The sequence below is a fragment of the Bactrocera dorsalis genome, chromosome 3 (genome assembly GCF_023373825.1).
Source record: "Bactrocera dorsalis isolate Fly_Bdor chromosome 3, ASM2337382v1, whole genome shotgun sequence".
NCBI lineage: Eukaryota > Metazoa > Arthropoda > Insecta > Diptera > Tephritidae > Bactrocera > Bactrocera dorsalis.
In genome coordinates, this window is record NC_064305.1 from 62,413,760 (window position 1) to 62,438,711 (window position 24,952).

General features: G+C 34.2%; 2 protein-coding genes across 6 annotated transcripts in view; one reads left to right on the top strand and one right to left on the bottom strand.

Annotated features, from left to right (window-relative positions):
• LOC105224624 (F-box/LRR-repeat protein 20) overlaps window positions 1-19,592 on the bottom strand; it is a 126,978-nt gene extending 107,386 nt beyond the window's left edge. Inside the window, exons 1-2 of one of the 4 annotated variants that reach the window (XM_049453979.1) lie at window positions 19,098-19,590; window positions 17,685-17,854 (exon numbers count right to left, since the gene is read on the bottom strand). In XM_049453979.1, the coding sequence (XP_049309936.1) occupies window positions 17,685-17,738 (54 nt within the window). In that variant the 5' untranslated portion in view covers window positions 17,739-17,854; window positions 19,098-19,590. Of the gene's footprint in view, window positions 1-17,684 lie in introns of all 4 variants that reach the window. The other 3 variants (XM_049453978.1, XM_049453976.1, XM_049453977.1) reach the window with 3 other exon arrangements.
• Window positions 19,593-21,203: 1,611 nt separating this feature from the next.
• Window positions 21,204-24,730, top strand: LOC105224625 (myosin-2 essential light chain). 2 transcript variants are annotated; one of them, XM_011202771.4, is made up of 3 exons: window positions 21,204-21,335; window positions 21,393-21,420; window positions 24,251-24,730. In XM_011202771.4, exons 1-3 carry the CDS (start codon window positions 21,333-21,335, stop codon window positions 24,661-24,663), a joined length of 444 nt encoding a protein of 147 aa, XP_011201073.1. In that variant the 5' UTR covers window positions 21,204-21,332; the 3' UTR covers window positions 24,664-24,730. The 2 variants fall into 2 exon arrangements, with proteins under 2 accessions (XP_011201073.1, XP_011201072.1); XM_011202770.4 differs by lacking the exons at window positions 21,204-21,335; window positions 21,393-21,420 and adding an exon at window positions 23,947-24,182.
• Window positions 24,731-24,952: the final 222 nt, after the last annotated feature.

Genomic DNA, 24,952 nt, shown 5'->3' on the forward strand with positions numbered 1-24,952 from the left:
GTCAATTCTGAGTGGTACACCACCATTTGTTTGCCTGAAGTCTTCGGAGAAATTCGAAAAACGAACAAGAGAAGACGAATCATTGTGCACCATGACAATGCGAGCTCTCACACATCGGCTCAAACCAGCGCCTTTTTGACCGGCCAAAACGTCGAATTGATGGGTCATCCGCCGTACAGCCCTGACTTGACACCCAATGACTTCTTTTTATTCCCACACATCAAGAAAATAATGCGTGGTCAACGATTTTCGTCGCCAGAAGATGCTGTTGAAGCATTCAAAAACCATGTTTTGGAGGTGTCTCAATCGGAGTGGAAAAAGTGCTTCGAAAATTGGTTTGAGCGCATGCAAAAGTATATAAATCTTGATGGAGAATATTTTGAAAAAAAAAAATAAAACCATTTTCGTTGATAAATATTCCTATTTTCATTATTAGGCCAGAAATATATATAGCAGCCCTCGTATATAGTATATATAGTACGCCCGTACTTTTTGTCAATTTTATCTAACACCAGAAAAAACTATCGCTCGGATAAAAAACACATTAGCCAAAGCCAAAGAATTGTTGACAGATGTCAAAGCCTTGCAAGCGAACTAGAATCAAATATATTTTATGATTGTGACACCAATTGAAGGTCTTATCTGTATCTGTATCAGATGTGCATACAAATAACATTTAGATAACGATGAAATAAATATAAGGCTAACAGATGTATGCAGTTAAACAGTTGTTGAGCGCATACATACTGACATATATAATTAGTAATGATTGTTATCATTAATTTAAGACCAAATTATCACTCTCACTACCGATTTGGTTGCTTACAAACAGAGCACGACAAATTCTAGTGGGTTTACAAAAACAGCATTATAAGATTTTTACTAACTACCTAACTAGCTACCAACTAAACTAAAAGCAACCAAGAAGAATTGCAGAAACTAATTATGTACCTTTGAAGGCCATTTGGTAATGGTTAATGCGAAGGGCAAAGTATAAAATTCTTGCATCGACAATATTATTTAAAAAAACCAGACGTAAATAAAGTAAGAAATATGATTGTCACTCCACTCGATGAATTGCCTTTTTTAGTTTAAGGGTAGTAAAAAAATTAAATCAGTGAGCAAAACACTTTTCACAGCGACACAACTATTAGACTGGCAGACTATGTTCGCCTAACTTTATAAAAAAGTTTGAATATTGTTTTCAGAAAGAAGGAAAAAGTCTAAAGAAATAAACGATGCAAATTTATTCACAAATTACAATAATTACCGGTACAGCAACAAGAAAAACGGCAACAGAGGCCAAAGTAGAATTCAATTGAGTCATATTTATAAAGTACAAAATATGCGGATAAAGAGCCTTTGTGTATGTATGGGGTCGACTGTTAGAGTGCATGGATAAAAGTCGTTTCTCAAACAGTGATCTCACTATATTTTTTAAGCTTTTCTTCTTTTTGGATTTCTGAAGCATGTTTTTGAAAAATATCCTTATTTGTAAAGTTAATAGTTGCGTTAATAAATTTTATTGAAATATCCTTGAAATATAACCTGTTGATAAAGTAAGAAACCGTGGGCTTATCCTTGATAGAAAACTTTCATGGCAGCCAAATATTGAGAAGAAATACCCTCGGTAGCGGTTTCATTACATTGCTGTAGAGCGGCTGTCATCAGCAATTCTGGTTCACTGCGTATTATACAAACAATAGCATTCAGTGCCATTTTAAATATATCACCCGGCAAGTGTATTCCAGCGAATTATGTTTTAAGGCTCTGGAAAGCAGTGTCTATGATGGAGTCCGAACGAGGATGCACCGATTTTCTCTCCTTCAATTGCAATCCTGAAAACTTCAATCACTACGTCGCAGAGGCCACTCGGGAGGGTTTTTCTATGCTCACATACCGATGAGGGCGACGAGGATGGGAAAAAGTTGCTGTAAAAGAGAGGCAGTGAGCCTTTTCACGGATGGATCGAAGCTAGGAGTTAAGTTTGGAGGTGCAGCTTTCTGTAATGAGCTCTTCGTCAATATTAGCTTAAGGCTACCGGATTACTGTAATGCCTTTCAGGCAGAAGTGGCTGTTATTAAGGTGACTGTAGACATGCTGCTATGCAAATTTTTTCAGGAAGGTAAGCATTCTCTCCGACAGCTGAGCGGCAATACCAACGCTATGCTCACTAACTGTGCGCACAATGCTAGTCAAAGTGTGACTATCCGCACTGGAAATAGCATCAAGAATCTGGATCATAACGGAATCGCTGGCATCTGCAAAGCCGATGAGCTAGCCACAGGGGGCACCCTTGCCGCGCTCACATCAGAATAGGACCGAGTTAAATCTTTATTGGCATCCTGCGTTCGAGTACTAGATGAATGGATCTTGCGTGCGCTTAAAGGCGCTAGACGACTACACGGTCCTGTGCGGCTACAAGAGGCTTTTGGCCTACAGTAGATCGCAGAAGACCTTCTGAACTACTTGCCCTTAGCAAAGTTCATTCTATCGTAATGCTTAGTAGGGGTTAAGAACCCATTATATAGACATAGACATTCTCCAATAGACATTCATGCGGTAAGGCTGAAAATCTTGAGGGACTCAAGCTGTCAAAGTGTTATGGGGGAGAGAAGTGGAAATATTCTTCCTCCCCCATTTTCCAGTTTTTGAGCATTTGTAAGGCTGAGGATTAAACACCGGCAGTCTTACTTTGGCTCAACAAATTTGTGATACACTCAAAGCGCTTTGTCGATTTGTAAGGGTCTTATGATTAAATATATAGGAGTAATATAGCAATATACTCAAGTTTCTTCTATTTCTATATACATTTATGGATAATTTCATACATATAAGTACATACAAGGAAAACAAAGCACTGTGCAACATGTTGCACTCGGCTACATACCGCCACAAAATGGAATATGGGAATAGCGTAGAGTGGAATAGTGGTGCGCATTTTTGTTGCTGCGGTACTTACAAAAGTGTACTGAAGCAACAGAAATCTGGCGTATTAAATTTTTCCTAGTTATGGAGTAGTGTCTCGGTCGACTACTTCGCAATAACGTCAATTTGCATGCGAGGCACGTAAAGTGGGCAAAGAAATATTGCCAACAGCAAATTTAAGCTGGAAAATAAATACAAGAATATAAATAAAATGCATTAGAGCAGCCCCTCGAGTCGATGAAGAGCGCACAGCAAGTGCATGCAACAATGATATGCCGGTGTGGTTGTTGTTGTTCTAGTGGCAATGTTGCATGTGAAGTGGCGGCGCTGATAGCACAAGCCCAATAGCAAAGTACAGCAACACATTTAATGACTTATAGAAGAAAGGAAAAATACAATGGAAATATGGAGTTGGATTGCGGAGAAACTACGCCGGCAAGGCAGCAAAAGTGGAGCAGTAACAATGACTAATTAAATTTATAAAGATAAGCATGCATTTGTATATACAAGAAGTTGTGTCTGAACGAGGTAATGCAGGCAGTATAACATGAAGGCACGGACTACGGTGTTAAGCCGATGTAGATATAATACATATGTATGTACATACATATTTTTTTTTCTAACAACAAACTGTAATACCCGATTTCGATTTATTTGTTAAGTACTTTTTTATTGTGGATTCGGTCCAGTAGAAAGATAATTAAAAAATAATTGAGGTTTTCATCTGCGCTCTCCTATATCACATTTCCCGCACTCCGCATAATTCTCCACCCTGTTCACGTAGATGGATTCTAGAATTAAGTGTTCTAAAGTTTCTGGTTCCATGTTGCAAAACCAGCAGTTTGCGCAAGAGACTATGCCCATGTTGGACAAGAGCTTCCTGAGCCAGCAGTGCACAGCGCGACAAAGAGGCGGAATTTGTCTCGAGGAAGGTTGATCATTACCTTGCAAGGTTGTACCCTCATAGAAGTAGTTTGCCAATGCCATTCTCCCCCTACTTTCTCCTCCGTTCCTCTGTGGGGAGCAACTCCCTTATAATGCAAGGCTCCACCGCAATGCATGGTTCTGGCCCCATCATTCTCGAAGCTCCCACAGATTGGACCAGTTCGTCGGCCAGCTCTTTGCCGGCTATCCCTTTATGCCCCGGTACCCAGAACAGGTGTTCACGATAGTAAATTGATAGGCGGTTCAGTCTTCTTATACATTCCTCCACTATTAGCGATTTGACTTCATAAGCTGAGATCGCTTTTGGTGCCGCTTGACTATCGCTGAGTATAGCGATCGGTCCCGCCAAGCCCTCCGGTATTTTCGAGCCGTCAGTTTACCACTGGATAGTGCTGCCGCACAGTAGTAGTTCGAGCGTGGAATCATTTCACTCCGCCTTACTGCCGAAAGTAACCCTAAACTTCTTTGTAAAGTTTACCTTCTTCGTAACGCCGTCCTTTGAAAGAAGGGCCAGTGGTGTGTCTTCCCTAAGACCTTCATTTGTTGGGACGACTTTATCTTCCCTTTGCCAAAACACTCTGCTGCTATTAACAGCATGGTATGTTTCCCTACCTGTTTGATCACAAGATGCAACGGTGTGAGCTCCAGCAAGATATCAAATTCTGCGGTAGGGCAAGTGTACATTGCGCTGAAGCGCAGACGCAAGCGAGTCTTTCCAACTTCGGTAGTTGAAGTCTTACGGAAGACTGCGTTGCCCTCGACGCCCAAGCAACCGCTCCACAAGTGACAATAGACCTTACGGTCATGGTATACAGTCCCCATAATCTGCCGGCTAAATGTCTACATATCATGAGTGCATTGGTGGCTCTGGACATTGTTAATTCCAAGTTCCTAGTTTCAATTTTATTAACTAGCCGACTGTAAATACAGTAATAATAATTCCCATTTCTCTAAATTACTTCAGAAATGTTTTTTGACGCTACAAGAGCAAATCACAACAGAGCAAGATCAATATCAACAGTTATCAGAATATGTCAACATTAGCATCATGAAGGAGTCTGATTTTATTTGAACTAAAATATTATAATATATAAATAGAAACCGCTAAAATTATCATAAAGAGATAAAATCAAAAGTAAATAAATACAAAAAAACTAATTGAGAACATTAAACAACAGTTAGAACAACAATAAGTAGCAGATAAAGCGACTAAGACGACGTTCAAACGAGAACTCTTTTATTCGACACGAGTGCGACAACTAGAGTCGGACAATTCCTCTTATTCAGAAGTGACAAATGTGACAACGTGTGACAAGCACGGGGGGAGGGGTTAAAAAGTCCTTAAATTCGAGTGACTTAATTTATGGATGGCCCCTTTCAGCGGGGGGGGATTACTTTGAAGAAGATGAAAAGGACAAAATTCACCTTTCAAATTGATCACAGTAGTATATATAAAAAATTTATAACAACACTCAGATTTCCGAAGAGCGAACCGTTTCCCCGACAGTCGGGTCTACGTAACCGGAAAGGACCCGGATTTTATCCGGCCAAGGACTATCAATAGTTTTTTTTATTTCCGAAAACTTTCAATGTTTTATTAATAATTTTGTGTTATTTTTATTACTTTTATCTTATTTTATTTTTTATAATTATCATATTTTTAAATATACACTACTTTATTTTTTTTTTAGGAAGAGTTTTAATTTTTTCAAGTTATAATAATAATTATTATTTTAATATTTTTAATAAAAAAAAATTTATTAAAAAGTTTTAAATTAATACGCAAATTATAATTAAGATTTTTTTATTAATTTTTGATTTTTTTTTTCCATTTTAAATTTCTTAAGTGCTTTATCTTAAATTTACTTAATTTTTCAAACAAGTTTTTTTTAAATTAATATTAATTCAATTACCAAGATTATTTACTAAACAAATACGAATAAACATGTTTTTATGTTTTATTTATTTTTTATATTTTTTTGTTTACATTTTCAAAAGTCAATAATTTTTATATGAGTTAATTTTATTGTGTTACATACACAACATTTATTGTTTTTATTAATCTTCATATAACTTAAAAATCAATTGAAATGAAAACTGCAAATTTTCGAGTTCTGTTAAAAAAATTTAAAAATAATATTAATTTTCAGAATTACATTAAATTTTTTTCTTTAATTATAAAAAACTAAATAATATTTTTATTCGTTCCGAGCTATTCTTAGCATTATTTTCAAATTTATTTCGTTCTCATCATGGGAAATCCCGATTTGCAAGGCATTGGAATGTTTTACATTTTATGATAATAAATACAACATATTTTTAATTTTTTCTTGGTATTTTCAGAATATTTCAAGAATGTATTTTTAATATTTTCCATTACTTTTTTTTAAATCCCAATTTTATACTATTATATATAATTTTATTTTCTTTTTTTAATAAAAAACAGCATTTGAAGCATAAAAATACAAATAATTTTCATTAAATTTATATTGTGGATACCAAGTATGTAGTTATAAATAACACAATACGTACATATTATACATATATGGTAAGTCCGTACCGGTATGTATAATACACAGAAACAAACAGAAATTATATTAGACAAAATTGTCAATTACACCGATAAATTGACAGCACCCAGCAATTTATATTATTTAAGCATTTTTATTATATATTTTTTTATATTCTTTTTATCGAAACTGATAACGTTAATTTTTCCACTTTATGAGCTCCCAGCAACAGATCGTTGCAATTTATTTTCATTTACAAATATTTTTTAATGTCACGCATACGCCGTGGAATAATTGATTGACAGACGATTTAGGTGCTTAACAACTGTTGGGTGGTTGTTTAGTAAAAACACATTTGAAAATAATGCGAAAAAGAGAATATACATACATCTATGTATGTGTATGTATAGCACACGCGGCAACTTCCTCCATAAATCTTAAAACAAAAAAACCTAGTGTCTTTAGTGACGCTAATTTGGAGAAATACTTTGAAAATAATAAAATAACTACATAAATGATATACAAATCTACAAAACATATTGAAAAACTCAGCCACACACGCCGTACAAAGTACCATGCCACGCCTTCTTATTTTTACCGCGTCAATCTTTGTTCGTTGCCTTATTTATTGTTGTCACATTTCCTGCTGTTGGCAGCATTGCCTTATTTCTTTCAATTTATTTTTGTCATCTCATTCAATTAAATAAATAAATTCATTTCATTTCATGCACACGCCAATTTGAAGTGGTCTCACAAGCAAATGAAAAAAATTTAAAAAAAGAACACGAGTGGTACAAGTACAAATAAGTATACAGGCAAGCAGCACGCAAGTATGCATATTTTTGTACATACATACATATACGAGTATAAGTATGTATATATGTATGTGAATCAGGTATGCATGTACTCTTGTACTCACATTGGTATAACCATACATATTTTTTATAAATTTCAGCAATTCTATTTTTATTACGCAAACATACACACGATTACATTCTATTTACATGTCATTTACACTACAGCTTCATTTGTTGTTGCTATTCCAATTTAAATGCATCGATTATTATGAACACAACCCACACCACCACCCCACCCTGCTGCACTGCGAATAAAATGCACGCAAAGCAATAACACAAACCATATGACCAAATGCAGGAAATAACAGCGAAATGCAGTTAACAGCAACGTCAAGGCAGCAACAACAGAGAGTACGAACTGTTGTTCATGCAAGTTTGTACATGGATTGGGTGCGTTTAGTGGGATCGTTCAGCATGTAGTTATGCAGCCAATCGCGCGGCTTGTTTGGTACAGAGGTCGCCATGTGGGTAGATGGGTGTGAAAAGCTGTTGGAAACAGCTGATATTGGCAAGCGCATGGAAGAGAATGCAAGAAAATAAACATAATATATAAAAGAACTTAAATGTTATAAAAGAGTAAAAGAAAAACACGGAAAGCAAAGTGGCAGATAATGAGAAACAATATGAAATAGCTAAAAAGGCAAAGCAAAAGGGAAGAAAATAACTTAGAAAATCAGCAAGTAACTAGCAGAGGAAAGGTAATGTGCATAAAATAGTCAGCAAGGCAACAACAAAGTGCTGAACTAATAACAAAAGTTGTAATTGTAACAGAGAAAAAAGAGTGGGCAACAGCTGATGGTTTCCAATGCAAAAAGAACAATGAAGAATTTATTGAATAAGCAGAAAGCATAGAATAAGCCGTTTAAACGTTGGTAATTTTATGTGCATTTATTTGTGTATGTAGTATATATGGCATGGTACTGGTATTGAAAGCGTGTTACAGAGCAGAAAATACAAAATAGCAATGAGTTGCTTAAGCTGATATCATTAGAATTGCAAAAACAAAACAGTGGTGTAACACGCTAAGTAAGCTTAAATTAAAAATATTTCAAGAAAGCATAATCACCAGTTTTTAACCGAAAGAATGTTTAGAATTATTTGGGTAATTATTAAGCTTTCAACAATTCAGAATAATACAACAAAACGATGTAATTCATGATTTTCGAATTTAGACATATTTATACCCCTCAACTTAACTTCCAAAGAAGCTGCTCATTTATCGGAACCGCAGATATCGGCCATCTATATGATAAAGCGAATGAACAGAATAATTTACTCGGTTATCTTTATTATTTACAAAATGCAGTGGTTTTCGGTATTGATATCATTTGATTACTATTCATAACAGAATTTACTTTGAGACCAAAAGTAAGAAGCTTACGTCTACCTCTCGCAAATAACTTTCTATAAGACGTACATAATCGTGGGTATGAACAAACGCTAAAGAACACAATTCGGGCAAAAAAAATATTAGCTAAAATAAAAAAATATAAACAACACAAACCATCGACCTTGTTGTATAGAGCGATGTTAATAAAAAAATAAACAATTCCCAATTTAGTCGAAAAAATAGTTTTAGGAAATTTCCAATCTACCGCAGGTAACAATACACAACAAGCACATGTGCCATTTATTTGACCACTGAGACTGAATTTTGCAATTGTGCACTTTGTTGCAGCTCACTCACAAAATACGCGTCTTTATATAATCGAAGTCAATGTCTTTAAAATATTTTTATAATTATACAAATTTATTTTTTCTTTAAGATAGTAGATTTAAGAAAATTCAATAATATGAGCAGCCGCACATCCACAAAAACAAACTTAAAAATTATCACAAATTAATCGTTAAAATTTATAAACTTTAACTATTTGCAGCAACACTACAAATTAACAACTCAAAAAAACAAATAGTAATAATAATCAGTGTTGATATTTTTGCACGCATCAGCAGCAGTTACAATACGCACAAGTATTTATATTATAAACAAATATTTTTTCACTCAAATATGTGGTTGTTGTTTTTACAACACACGTGTGTGCTTACGTGAATATTCGTGTGAACGCAAAATGGGGCAAGTTTACTTTGAAAAATCGAACTTTTCAAGCGCTTCAACTACTTCAAGTGTAGTTGTGCACTCATATACATATGTACTTACATATGTACATATATGTATAAGTACATGCAATTTCGATTACTTTGCACTTTTACTTCACGCTTTTTCATTAAAAGTGGCACAAGTTGACATGACCGTCATTGGTGTTCTACCTTTAATTTAATTTAATTTTAATTTACTTTACTTTTTTTCTTAATTTTTATTCACATACTCTCAGCCACTGCAGTTTTTTGCCAACTTTTACATTTCTTCATTTTCTCGCACGAATTTAATTTCATGCAACTGCCTGCTTGCAATGCAAATGACGTTCATGCGAAATTTTTCACAGCAGGAGCAATAAAAATAAATAGCAGCAACAACAGACACTGCAAACTGTAAACACTGTGTGAGCAGCAAACTTTTTCTAATTGCTGCTGCGCTTGCTGACGTGAGATACACACTAAAAATCGCATTAAACGTTTCGAGTGCGAGATTTTCCCTACACACTAATTGTCACAGAGGCAAATGCAAATGCAAATGCAAAAAACAGACAGAAATATTTCTAATATGTAGGAAGAAAAGCGCACACGACTGTCTACACGTACTATGTACTTCACGAGTCCACATATACGCGTGTGTAATAAACGTTTTAATACACAATGTACACGACGACGGTGGGGCAGGACGACGTTGCTGCGTTGATTTAATGCAAAAAACTAAGCCACCAAAACGACTACAGCGATCACGACAACACGACGGATGGTACGACAATGAGGCGAGTATGCCCATAATGTGGCTGCCATGCTGGCTACAGTGGCGCTATTGGGTCTCTGTGCGAGACGCGCACTCTTTGCTTGCCAACGGAGAGCAGCAACGACGAAGTGCAGCAACAACGCTGCCACACTAGCGAGCTGGGAGTAAAACGGTTTAATTTTATATACATATGTATGTATGTATGTGATTCGCAGGCGCCAACTGAAACTATGCGCTTCACAGCCCAGCTATTCCTGTTGACGAAATGGCAGTGACTGTGAAGGTGTACCACAGTCCATGGCATGGAACTGTATGTGTCCAAAAAAAATACAAATGATGAAGTGAAGCCACAGAAATTGTTGGAAAATACTTGCAGCATTGTTGCATTTTTCCCCAAAGCACAAAAATTTTCTCACCTAAAATGCTTGCAGCCACAAATAAGCTGCAGAAAATTCCTAAAGAGTGTCAAACTAATAGCAACTAACGAGTGGTGAGAGTGTGGGAGCAAAGCTGTTAGATGTTTGCTATTTTCGCACAAGAAGGTTGTACCCAAATATGCATGGGGATGCAACAGTGCAGCTCTCTAACTTTGCACACACAGACACACACACGAACATGTGTTTCTGTACACCTCCCAATCTGACCACTTTTTAGCACAGTCTTTCATGTTTTGTTTAAATTTACATTTACAAAGCTGACTTCTATAGGTATATGCTTTTGCATGTAAACAATAACCATGTGAAAACTGCAAACAACATTACAGGGTGGCACAAAACTTTCAGAATATTCAATATACAATAACTGTGGAAGAAAAATATAGAAGGAATAATTAAAGATATTGAGAAAATATGAATGAAAAACATATAAGTTGTGAACAAAAAAATTAAAAAATTGAAATATTGAAAAAAAAATCAAAAATTAAAAAAAAAAAAATTTTTTAATTAAAAAAAATTATAAAATTAAAAAAAAATGGAAAAGATACAAAAAAGAGTTTTCGTAATTTTTCAGACTTATTTTTTTGAGTACTGAGAAATATAATTTTTTAATGAAAGACTTAGTTATTGAAAAAAAAATATTTTCGTAATTTTTCAGATTTATTTTTTTGCATCCTTAAAAATATATTTTTTGCTAAAAGACTTATTTACCTTGAGAAACTTAAAAAAACTTTTTAAATGAGATCGCTTCGAGCGGGTAAAAATAATAGACTTTGTATGGTTATAGCCTCATATCTAAACTATCGAAGTTTTTAATATTTTTTAAATGCTCTTATCAAAAAAAATTAGGTCATTAAATTGTTGAATTTTCTATGATTCAATCGTAACTAATGTCGTTTTTTTCTCGGAATTTATTTGTTTACTTTAATGATAAACTAGAAGTCGATCCGGGGTTACCTAATTTTTGTCATAATTTTTTTTTCATTATTTTATTTTTCAATATTTTATCTTTAAATTTTTACTCTTCTTAACCAGATTCAACATTTTGACAGTAGTAGCACTCTGTAAAGCTTGAAAACTTGTATACATACATATGTATAAGTATGTACAGCGTAAAATGTAGATAAATGTATTATGGGGTATGTAGAATATGGGTTGCCATTACCGGTGAGCGGAGCCAACCTGCACGCGCACAGCTGAGTTTTGTTTTGATGCAAACTGTAATACATACATATGTATGTGTGTATTATGTACATAAATACATATTATAAAAGTTTGAGTGTGTGTGTAGATAAATATAAAATATAGTAAAGCAATAGCATTTACAAGAGAGAAATAAAAGCAAAAGAGTGAAGATAATCGACCAGTGATGCTCAAAGTATAAAATATTCAAAATGTGTTGGCAAACTTTGCAAACTATTTTTCGTGGAAACTAATGGCGAGTGGGAGAGTTAAGTTCTTCAACTACTATAGTACTTAAATGTAAAACAAAACCTTAATCGCAATTTTAACAGTGAAAGAGCAATAAATGTAAAGAATAACAGCTGTTTACGATTCTGTAAATAGTGAAGACTGGTAACTTTTAAATAAATGCAATTGCAACTACAGTTTAAATATTTCGAAATTTTTTTGGAAAAAAATCAAAAAATATATTAAAACGAAAAATCAAATATTCAAAATCGAATTCTACAAAATCTAAGTAGAGATGAGTTATAATGTCTCAACATGTTGAATAATTTGACTGCTAGAATTAGTCTTATTCCTTGCCCACAATCTTTAACAGGAAAACTCAGTTTAATTATAAATTTAAAAGGAATCTTTTATGTTAATACATAAGGTCAACAGAGATATCTGTGCTACATGGCGTATAAGTAACATGTTTATGTCAGATGGTAATAATAAAATTTATAGGTACTTTATTTATTTTTAGCATATCACTTCTGGGAATTTGAAAAAAAAATACTAAATCAATTTTTTTAAATGTTTAGTGTAGTACAGCTGTGTTCATTGAAATAGCAGTGCAGATGACCTGTATGTTCTAGATAGACAAATTCTATTATAAAGACCAATATGAGATAAAAAATGTATATTTAAACATATTTTACCAATACACAGTAAAATTTTTGAAGAAAATATTAAATATTTTTCGAATTTGCAGAGGAAACTCAAAAAAAAAATTATATATCCTAGAAATTATTGTGTATGGTCATAAACCAAAATCAAGACGTTCCAAAAAAAATTAGTTATACATGTTTGATAAAGCCTGAAAGTGTAGGATTCCAATTTCTTTTCTTTTTTCCAAAAAAATTGATTCAAGTTGGTTATACCCTTCACAGATACATTTTTTAAATCATTTTCTGGTATGAAAAGATCTTGATTTTGATAGGTCAGTTTGAATGGTAGCTATGTATAGGCTATATGGTCGATGTCTTGGAAAAAATCTATGCCGCATTTCATGATGATATTACATATGTAAGTAAATTCATTTAAAAGAGTTTTCCATACAAAAACTTTAAGTTTCTATGGCAGGTACACATATGCTGTAGTCATCCGATATCGGCAGTCCCGAGAAATGAGGAACTGCTTGAAGAGCAAAGGACGTTAAAAATTTTAATCGATATCTCAAAAAGGGAAGGACTAGTCGCGCTTACACCGACCTCGCTAAATTGACTCAGCTCGTCTTTTTTTTACAAGGTATACCATAGATACCAATTCACCAGTATTTGGAATGGTCGCCACAGTGCCCTGGCACCCCATCGAAAATTTGTAGTCGATAAAGGAACTATGGGAGGTAAAGGTACTTTTTTTAATAATCTTTTTTGGCAGATCATGTGTGAGTGGCTCTTCGCTAACATGTTATTTTTGTTTAGTATTGTTTGGCATTCTACCATTGAAAGACTTACGCCTGAACAACGTTTATGAATTGTTCCAACTTTATTACGAAAACTCACCTTCTGTACTTATGATCAACATAATCGGCGTACTACAAGTATTTGCAACACCATTAGCCTTCTTGAGACCCAGCCATCATTATCAGTTAATATTCGACCAAAAAGACCAAATCCAGCACGCAGCGAAGAAAAGATTGCATTCGTATGTAAGAGTGTACACAAAAGACCGTGGAGAGCAGATTCCACGCCAAGATGTTAAAGTAAAACCGTACAAAATACAGCTTGTGCAAGAACTGAAGGCGTTCGATCTTCAAAATCGCTTCAATCTACGGAGTCTTGAAAAGTACCAAGAAGATCTGACGTTTTGGAGCCAATTTTTTTTCAGCGCTCGTGACCATTTCTGACTGAATGGATATGTACACAAGCAAAATTGACGCATTTGGGACGAAGAGCAACCTGAAGAGATTCAAGAGCTGGCATTTCATCCAGAAAATACAACGGTCTAATGTGATTTGTGGGCCGGTGGAATCATCAGTCCAAATTTGCAGAAATGCAGGTGAGAACGTAACCGTCAATGGCGACATTTGGTTTCAACAAGACGGCGCCACTTCCCACAAATCGGATCAATCAATGGATTTATTGAGAGAATACATCAGTGAGCAGATAATTTCGTGTTTTTGGCTGGTCGATTGGTCATTAGGATTGCGTAGTATCACACTTTTAGACTTTTTCTTCTGGAGATATGGAAAGTATAAAAGCCTATGCGGACAATCCCGCTTCGATTCAGGTCTTGGAGCAAAACTTCACGTGTGTCATACGAAAATTAGCAGTCGAAATGCTCGAACGAGTCAACGAAAATTGGACTCAACGGATGGACCATCTGAGACATAACCGCGGCCAACATTTAAAAGAGATAATAATCAAAAAATATATGCCAAAAAATAACCTTTCGAATCACAATAAACATTCTCCATTAGATTTCATGTTTTTCTTTATTCTTTATTTTCTCCGATTTTTTATTTTTTATTTTGTTGAAACTTCGCGTTTTATTTGTAACTCTAGCTAGTTTTTGATCGCTGAAAGGAGTTAAACTGTGAGTATTTTTTGTGATTAGTTTTATATACTGTTGGAGCTTTCATGGCTTTTTTTATAAAAGTGATATTGTGTATTTTTAACAGTTCCTGTTGTTGTTGTAGCGGCAAAAAAGCCTCTCTAAAGTAATTTCGAGGAATGGTGCCGAGTTGACAATCCTTGGCCGGATAAAAATCCGTGTCCGTTCCGATTACTTAAACTCGACTGTCGTGTTGTTGTTGTTTTAACGGGATACTAATCCCCGTTCGGGTGGTAAGAATCATTTGTGTTGTCGTCGACGTCATCTAACGGTAGGCCCAGGAAACGTGCTGTTTCGACAGGGTCGGACCAGAGGGAGGAGGGTGTTAGATGTGTGGGGTTCGTAGGGCATGCAAAGAGGTGGTCAGTGTCATGCGAAGACTCGTTGCATGCAGGACATACATTAGGTATGTCAGGGTCTATTCTGGATAAGTAGGAGTTTAACCTGCTACAGTATCCAGAACGAAGTTGCGCTAGGGTCACTCGCGTTTCTCGCGGCAGCTGGAGCTCTTCGTCTGCTATAGGTGGTGGTTTGACTCTAAGAACGCCATTCACGGGAAGGTAGTCGGTGAAGGTGTTGATGGCTCCACTGTGAATGGCGGTCAGTACCTCGTGTTCTAGCTCTAACAGTTCCTCTTTTACGTTTGCGCAGTATATATACAAAGCTAAAAATTAGGTCAACTAACCAATATTTATGCTCCGTTGACTGGCTACACAAAAGTATGTAGAATATGCAATAAAATCACACAATTCCGTGCAGTCCATGTGATTAATTAGCGTCAATAACACCTTAAATAAGTTGTTTATTATGTTACAATTAAGAGTAGGTGGTTGTTAGTTGTTAATTTGTTTACTAGATACAATTACACACATATGTCTGTGTGTATGTAAGTGCGGTATGTATGTCAGCATCTCACCCACTTATCATTTATTGGCGTACAACGACAGCAAAATACGCGAAGCACACTCGTGTTTACGCCATTACACCAGTATAGAGCAACCAAAACCGGAGCAACAGCAGCGGAGCATCAAATGCAAAAGAATATCCACTACTTACTGGCAAATTGAAAGATATACGCTCACTACATACATATACATGGAGATATGAAAAGATCGCATTTCGTATGGGCGCAATGAAGTGCTTCACGCAATTTCTATACTCGCGTGTTTCCTTTAGCATACATACTTACATACATATGTACATATATACATGCTTAAGTACAAATTTATGTATTTGCATGTTGCTCCAGTTGCTCACTTCAGTAAGAAAAGGTACGAGTGCGATGTGCTGCTGTGAAAATGCCCAGATTAATTTAAAATTTGTATGCAAAGCATGAAAAAAGATAAATAAATGCAATTAAAAGCATTGTTCGTTAGGAAATGGACCACAAAATGTTTGCAGATTTCACACAATGCAATTTAAAGGGGGCCAAATGGGCACACAACAGCTTGCCAGTAGGAATCAATGCAATTCTGAATGAATAAATAGCGTATCGACCCCGTACATATGTATGTAACTTATGGATTTATGTTTCTCAAAATATGTGTACATATGTAACTATTCACTGGTCCACGTTTTATCTGCATTCTTTCCCATACTTAATGAAACAGTCCTATCAGAGGCGAAAAATGTTATACGGAGAGTTAGTGTGATGTTCACAAAACTTGATATGGTTTACTATCCAAAACCACGGTACAACGTCAGAAGAAATTGTTTTTTTTTCTTCTTTTTACTATTGATGATCATGTAAGAAGTTGTGCTGTCAGCCCAGAGTCAGATATTTCCAGAGAGACTGCCAGATATGACGTCGTAATGATCGAGTTTTGAATATTTTCATATTGAAAATTTCGCAAAATCTTTGTAAATAATGTTGCTTTGGAATAATAAAAAGTTTGAATAAAATTTCTTTCATTTTTTGTAAAAAAAAACATATTAAAAATAGGTCTTATTTTCCTTCTGAAGATTACAGTGGGGAGCTAAAGAACATTGTATTGCGTGTGAAAAATTACAAATGAAATTTATGAGTTTCTCAAGAAAAATAGCAGTGTTGATCGTTTTTACCAAACGTCTACAGTTGATGACAGAAAAAAAGTAGCCGACTTTGCGTGGTTCGAATCCATTCAGCCAACAAAACCGTTCACGAACGCCTTACCCTTACAAACAGAGATTTATGACAAAGGAAATAGATATATCAACCAGATCAATGCCAAGAACTATTCGATATGATCTCAACATGAAAGGCTACCTTCGATCTACTGGTCTCTGACAACGCGCTTGAAGCAAATGTCGCTCAAAAAATGCAATTGACTTTTCATATATTTTAAGGACGATATAATTGAAAATGAAAGATTGCGAAATTTACAAGTACTTAGTCCTTCTGTTTTCATTCAATAAATCACTTCTGTCAAACGAAATAAAAAAGCAGGAGAAACTGAGAATAGTTAACTATCTTTCTGAATATGACCTGATTACATGTAGTTTTATAAACTGCATAAGAATCAAGCAAACTCGTATAAAAAGCAAAAAAATATATATACCAAAAAAGTGAAGTATGGATATTCAGACTAAAGCATAAAGAACTTTGATGCGAATCCAACCCAACGTGGACTCTCAAACGCCCCTTGTAAGACTTCAATTTGTGTAATGGATCTAATACAACACTTAAAATTAATACAAAAACAATAGGAAAACATTACTTCAGAGTCAATGGCAATATGGTTAAAAAAATAATTGTTCACTTTTAACAATAAAAAATATTTATGTATACAGTTAAATATATGTACAAATGAGAAAATGTACGACAAGGATTTGAAACCTAAAAAATAACAGTAGTAAAATGAATAATAATTCTTAAGTATGAAAACTCAATTACTTATGTATGTACATATGTATTGAATATGCAATAATAACAAATACGTAAGGTAGTATATATATTTATGTATATGTGCATAGCTGCAGATAAATGTCCTCTGAAAATAATAAAAAAATGTAAAAGGAATGATTTTCAAAAAAGAATACATATGTACAGTGTAAATATGTACGTTTATGCCAAAACAAAAATAAATAAATGGATTCATAAGGTATTCAAAAACATGTGTCTGAAAAAAGATTTCAGTACATGCGTATGTATTTTAGAAAATTGTAAAAAATGTTAACTTACGTCGTTGCGTTGTGAGCGAAATCGAGATGTGGAGTTGGTAGCATTGTTAGTCATCTTTGCAACTTTATGTTGAAATTGTAGTTATCACTGTGGATTTTTTGCTACCTAAGCATATAAAATAAGCATGAAGCCACCACCAAGTCTGGCACAATATCACGGCGAATATTACACTGCGATAATAATTGACGTTATCAACTCGTTGTCAAACAAAAAAATATTATATTTTAATAGAGTATGTGACGATTGTGTGCCTGTCCTATACAATTCTCTTGTTTTTTTTACTATTTTTACCAGCAGATAAAACGCTTTTGCAACTAAATAGGCTTTTTGAGCAGAAAGCAATTACTTATAAATACAATATTTGTCACACGATAGCTGTGTTATGATTTCAAGCAACTTTTCATTGCCTTATCTTTCTTTGTTTTGTTTCACTGCTTTCTCTAATGCAAAATGCGTAGTTAAAAAATTTACTGTGTCGACCTTTCCGTATCAGTCATTTGTATATTTACGTAAGTGTTCATTAATCTATGAATCTATACCTGCACTAGACTCTTATTGGACTGCTTTCGATGGATAGTTGCAATTGAAAAGTTGCATTCCAATATCTTTTAATGTAGTACCTATCAGAATGTACTTTTTAGCTGCAATGTTGAGTCGCCCTTTGTCGCACCAGATAGATTTGCAGCAGTAGTATGAAAATATGATAAGATTTTCACAATAGGGCAGTTTTTTATTTATTTATTTGCTGTCACCACTTATTAATTTTTATCAGCTGTTAAATTGCGAACAGCAGAATATGCAAAATGCAGGAATATTCAACTTTATGCTCTTTGTTATCATCGAATTGAATTGTTTTACTGCTTGATTTTTCACAAACCTTATTATTTTCATAGCATTGCAATATTTTCTGCTCTTATATGCTGTTTTACATTGCGTTTTAATTACTGCTTTGTATTTAAAATACACTGAAAATTCTTGATTGATTTTCCTGCACTCCACTGCCTTGCAATCTCTGTTATTGCACTTTTCTTTGCTGCCCACAGCAGCGTCAAACTCTTCCAATGCCAATTTTATACAGTGATGAATTTTCACAAACTTTTATTTAAGAAATACTTCTAAATAAATACATATATTTTTTTGCACTTCCGTAACTTTTTTTGTCTGCTGTTAAGATCCGTTCAGCAGTAAAAATCGACTGCAATGCACACCTACACAAGTATACGCGAATTGCAAGTACGCACACAAAAACACACACTGACGAACGCAATTAACACATTCGCGTCAATATATTTTGCCAATTTGCGCTTCTAAATTTTCCTCTGCCACAAAAGCTCTATTCGATTTAATACTTTTCATTGAATTTTCATTAATTTCTACACACACTAACATAATTTGAAAACATTGACACACTACCGTTTAACAGCAAATATTCTTTCCAAAGAATTTTCAAGAAAAATTTTCCAATTAGATTTGATTTTTTATATGCAGTTATTCCATTATATTCAACTCCCTGCTGATCTTCTGCGCGCAGAATTATTGCGGAGCTTGTATAACGAATAACGAACGATTGTTGTCGACGACGAGTGACAGCGAATTGAATTGCTTTCGAACTGAACCAAGCGACCAAGCAATTGCGGTGCACAAAATACAAAATTCCGCTACTTCTTTATTTTTGTCATTTTCTTTTGCTTTATCTTGTGTCTCCCAATTGAAAGTTGTCCCACGAAAGACAGAACTACAGAGTATATACGAATGCGGTATTTTCGCACAGAACCACAAACAAACACGAATGCACTATGTTAAAAGCAGTTTCTGGTATTCATGAAGTCGTTATGCGTAGTTGGTCGGATTGCATTTGTTCCTGGACGAATGACTTGTTTGTCCGCTCACAGCTGCTTGCAATTTTATTTTGTTTTCTTTTTTATTCTCTTTATTTCCTTTATTTTTCTTGTTGCAAATATTTTTGGAGGATTCCTTTTTGTTTTACATATTTATCGCTCTTTTTGTTAACTCCATACAGGGTTGTATGTGGTGAACAAAATTTGGGTTGTTTAACGTGCAATACGTCAGTGACGTAAAGTTCAATTACGTCGCCAACAAAACGTTATTTTAATTCAAAAACTTTTTGTGTTCTCAACGTTATTCTTTAAAAGGGGATGCCTTTAAAAATCTATCATTTAATTTAAAAAATTGCAACAACGTATTCTATATAATTTGTACCTAATTTTCTATTAAATTATTGAGAGAGACTCAAATTATAACCTTGCTTTGCCATCTGTCAGACATTTATTCTGTCAGAAAAATTGGATGCATACTTTATTTCAACTAACTGCCTTCTTAAAATTAAAAGAAATTACGGTCCATGGATTTTGTAAAGTGCCTACTTAAATAAACATGTCGGAGTTTTAAAGAGTAATTTTTCTTAAAAATTTCTTGACGCGTTATTTAATGCTTGATGTTTAATGCTTGTACAAATTATTGAAAGTATTATTAACAAACTAATTTGTTTTGCTTTTTAATTCTATAGTAGTAATTTTAGAATTTAAGTGAAAGTTGACGTTTTACATTGCCGCTTTATATAGGGATGCCGCGTCTTCGTTAAGGCGTTAAAGCATCGTACAACACTTTTAATGTGGTATGACATTAACGTTGAATGACAACCTATCGTGAATGTCTTTGTTTATAGTACACTATTTGTTAACTCATAAATTTCAGTTAAGAAATATTAGCCATGTTTTAATTGACCATCACAAATTAATAGCTAAATCATGGACAAATAAAACGCACTTAGCTTATTCCATATATTCGCTTAAAAATTAATTGGGTTGGTAATGCGGACAAGAACAATCAGCTGATATACAATTTAGTTTGAAATTTCAAATTTCTAAACGGAATATTAATATACTATACAAATATATTTATTTTAGTTCTTTGAGGTCTAGAATGCAAAAAACTGAAAACAAGTATTCATATTTGTCTTAATTTTATGTCAATACTCATCCAAAAATATGTAATTTAGGTTTGTTTACATTTTAATCTGTCAAAATGAGGTTTCCCGCTTTGCCAACTACTTTTTGGAGAAAAACCTTGCTATTGTGAATAAAAAAAGCGATGAACTGGCAATGACTCTAGTTCAATATACAAGCTATGATGACAAGCCAACATAATTATGTTGGCTAATCTTCCATATAAAATAAGCTGATAAGTAAAAATGTGTATGCAAATATATTCTTACGCTGTAATTATACGATTAAGAACACCTTTCAAGTCATACGAACTACTTGTCAAAATTGACGAAAATTTAAACCCGTATCGCAAGCTGCTGACTTGCTTTTATTTTGCTATCAATCTATGAAAATAACAAACTATAAACGCTTAAGTTCAAAAAGTGTAAGGGGTTTATACAATTTGAAAGCAATTTTTTGAGCGCTTAACGTCCGGGTTAAGAATACATCTTGTGTCACATAAGATAACTTTATTTTATTATTCCTAATTAGGTGGCAGCTACATTCTCTTCATAAGCTGGCAACGACTTTAGCAGTCAGTCGCTGACACATTCCAAAAAAGAACTTGAAATCGTTTTGACGTGTATATATTTTCTAAAGTTTTTTTCAACTTTCCAATTTCTTCAGTAAAATAATCACAAAAATGGTAAAATTAAAAGCGTCTAAAGTTAACTAAATTTAATATATTATAATTCTTTTGCAGACAAACTTCAGCGAGGATCAATTAGCCGGTAAGTAAAACACGAAAACAAGGAGCTGTGGTAAATATTAGAATGTGTATTGTACGGAATGGCAGTGGGTGTGTTTAAACCATTGAATGTGTTCCTTACTAAAGGTATTAATTGTAAACAGCTTTCAACCAATATTATAACATTAATAGAGCATTGCAATGGTCTGAGCATATTTAAATTAAGATGAATAATCGCTGTTTTTCGCTCTACATATTTCTTGCGGCAAGCAGATGACTCATTGTACCTTGATCGAGTAACCGTTTTACATACTAAAGTACTTAAAAAGCACAAAATAAACAAAAAGAAAATGAAAAGATATCACTGCGGTATATTGACGTAGCGTTCGTGCGACAATAAATGCAAACGATGACTCCATCAATAAATGTACACCATTTTGCGATTATTGGTTTAAGTGTATGAAGAATGTGTATAAAGTCGTGATTACTACCATGCTACACAAGTACATGCAGTACAGCTGCTTTGACATAAAACTTATTTCGGTCTGCTGGAAGAAGTTATAATTTATTAGTGTGTGTTTGAAGAACTTTTGGCATTCTACGTATACTGCTAAAGTCAAAATGAAATTGAATTGCTCCAAACTGCCTATTTATATCAGCGTTAAATTATTTATGTCGAGGTATGGCAGTTTCTTTACCATATTTGGCAAATTTTAAACGCTGTGTATACACGTTCGTTCATTTTATGGTCAATATTAACGATTTGTACTGCAAGCAGCTAAGAATTGTTGACCAAATCACATTTCTAAAATTGCGTACAAATTAAGAAGTTAAATAAAATATAATATATATTGGGATACATCTATGTATATACTTAGATTTATGTTGCGGTTAAGATTCTGGTTTTTTGTACTTTTCAAATGTCCGATTTAATTTTTTAATTGCAGTAAAATTATTTTTTTTACCATTATTTTTGATAAGCTGATAAGCCCATATTTATTGGCCGAATAAAACTGTAGACTGTAAATTACAAAAATACGTGTATAGTTTAGATAATAAGACAGTAGTGAAAATACACAAAAGATTAGAATCAGGCAATTCCCAAATTTACTTATCAAACTATTGAACTAAAGGGTAATTTTTTAAGAGCTTGATAACTTTTTTTTTATAAAAAACGCATAAAATTTGCAAAATCTCATCGGTTCTTTATTTGAAACGTTAGATTGGTTCATGACATTTACTTTTTGAAGATAATTTCATTTAAATGTTGACCGCGGCTGCGTCTTAGGTGGTCCATTCGGAAAGTCCAATTTTGGGCAACTTTTTCGAGCATTTCGGCCGGAATAGCCCGAATTTCTTCGGAAATGTTGTCTTCCAAAGCTGGAATAGTTGCTGGCTTATTTCTGTAGACTTTAGACTTGACGTAGCCCCACAAAAAATAGTCTAAAGGCGTTAAATCGCATGATCTTGGTGGCCAACTTACGGGTCCATTTCTTGAGATGAATTGTTGTCCGAAGTTTTCCCTCAAAATGGCCATAGAATCGCGAGCTGTGTGGCATGTAGCGCCATCTTGTTGAAACCACATGTCAACCAAGTTCAGTTCTTCCATTTTTGGCAACAAAAAGTTTGTTAGCATCGAACGATAGCGATCGCCATTCACCGTAACGTTGCGTCCAACAGCATCTTTGAAAAAATACGGTCCAATGATTCCACCAGCGTACAAACCACACCAAACAGTGCATTTTTCGGGATGCATGGGCAGTTCTTGAACGGCTTCTGGTTGCTCTTCACCCCAAATGCGGCAATTTTGCTTATTTACGTAGCCATTCAACCAGAAATGAGCCTCATCGCTGAACAAAACACGCGCGCGAAACACATTTCGAACCGAACACTGATTTTGGTAATAAAATTCAATGATTTGCAAGCGTTGCTCGTTAGTAAGTCTATTCATGATGAAATGTCAAAGCATACTGAGCATCTTTCTCTTTGACACCATGTCTGAAATCCCACGTGATCTGTCAAATACTAATGCATGAAAATCCTAACCTCAAAAAAATCACCCGTTATTAAATCTCTTCTTAAATCATATTTTCAAGTAGACTAAATATGGTTTGCGTGTTGATGAGATACATATGTACACAAGTATATACCATTCTAAAAATTCTAATAAATCTGATTCAAAATATTTTTAAGTATATTTAAAAACAGATTTAGACGCTTTATGAACTTTGCAAGTGTCTCTTCTTCCGATTTTTTCGCCAAACCATTACGGCAGTTACAACATTTATGACGACAGTTGTGGGAATAAATGGGTGTAGTGTGCAACTAAAAAGGCATTGCACTTTGAAAAAACATGTTTTCCCATATAAGGATGAAATTTCAAAACTACATTGATAGTAAATACCAATACAGGGTGTTTATATGTACACTTAAAGCCAAGCTCTGACATATGAAAGCGCACACATAAATAGAAAAAAAGTATTGTTTTTCCAAATAATATATACTATAAGAATTTATTTTTGTTACTTTTATTCTGTGCATTCACCGACAGTCAGCCCATACACAAGCACGAAGTTCACCTTCAATGTTTTTGCGGTGGCACATCACTAAACCACTTTTGCGCAATTCAGTCGTCAGTTGCGCGTATCATGCAACACATTGCGTGAATATTGCAAAGTTTTATTGATTATACATAACAAATCGATTAACTATATAGCAGTTAATTTGTGCTTTGTTCCTTGTTGCCACTATTTACAATGTACATCTACGAGCCGCCAACTAAAAACTCGTTTACCACTGTGGAAGGTTTTTTCCTTCATCATTTTACATTTAAATTTAATTATAAAAGCTAATTTTGAATTTTTTGCTTACAGAATTCCAAGAAGCCTTCAATCTCTTCGACAATCGTGGTGATGGCAAAATTCAATTGAGTCAAGTGGGTGAGTGCTTGCGTGCGCTCGGTCAAAACCCTACCGAATCGGATGTGAAGAAGTGCACACATCAATTGAAGCCGGATGAACGCATTAGCTTCGAAGTTTTCCTACCCATCTACCAAGCGATTTCGAAGGCGCGTTCTGGTGACACTGCCGACGATTTCATTGAAGGTCTGCGTCATTTCGATAAGGATGCTAGCGGTTTCATTTCATCAGCTGAATTGCGACATTTACTAACCACTTTGGGTGAGAAACTCACCGATGAAGAGGTCGAACAACTAATGACCAACCAAGAGGATACACAGGGCAATGTGAATTATGAAGAATTTGTGCGTATGGTCATGAATGGCTAAGTGAAAGTGTCGTTGATATATGTAATAGTGGCCTGCATTTAAGTAATTAAAAGTAATATATATATATTGAAAAAATTTATAATTCCCTTTACAAGCCTACCTGTTTCCATAACAATTAATTAAAATTGCTTATTAACAAAAAAGTTAAAACAAAAGTAAATTAAAATTAAAAAGTAAATATTTATATGAAACCAAAAGTATTCCGCAAGTATATGAACATATGTTGCCAATTCGAGAATTTTTACTGAATTACCTTTTATATATGTATATTCATGTACTATATTTAATT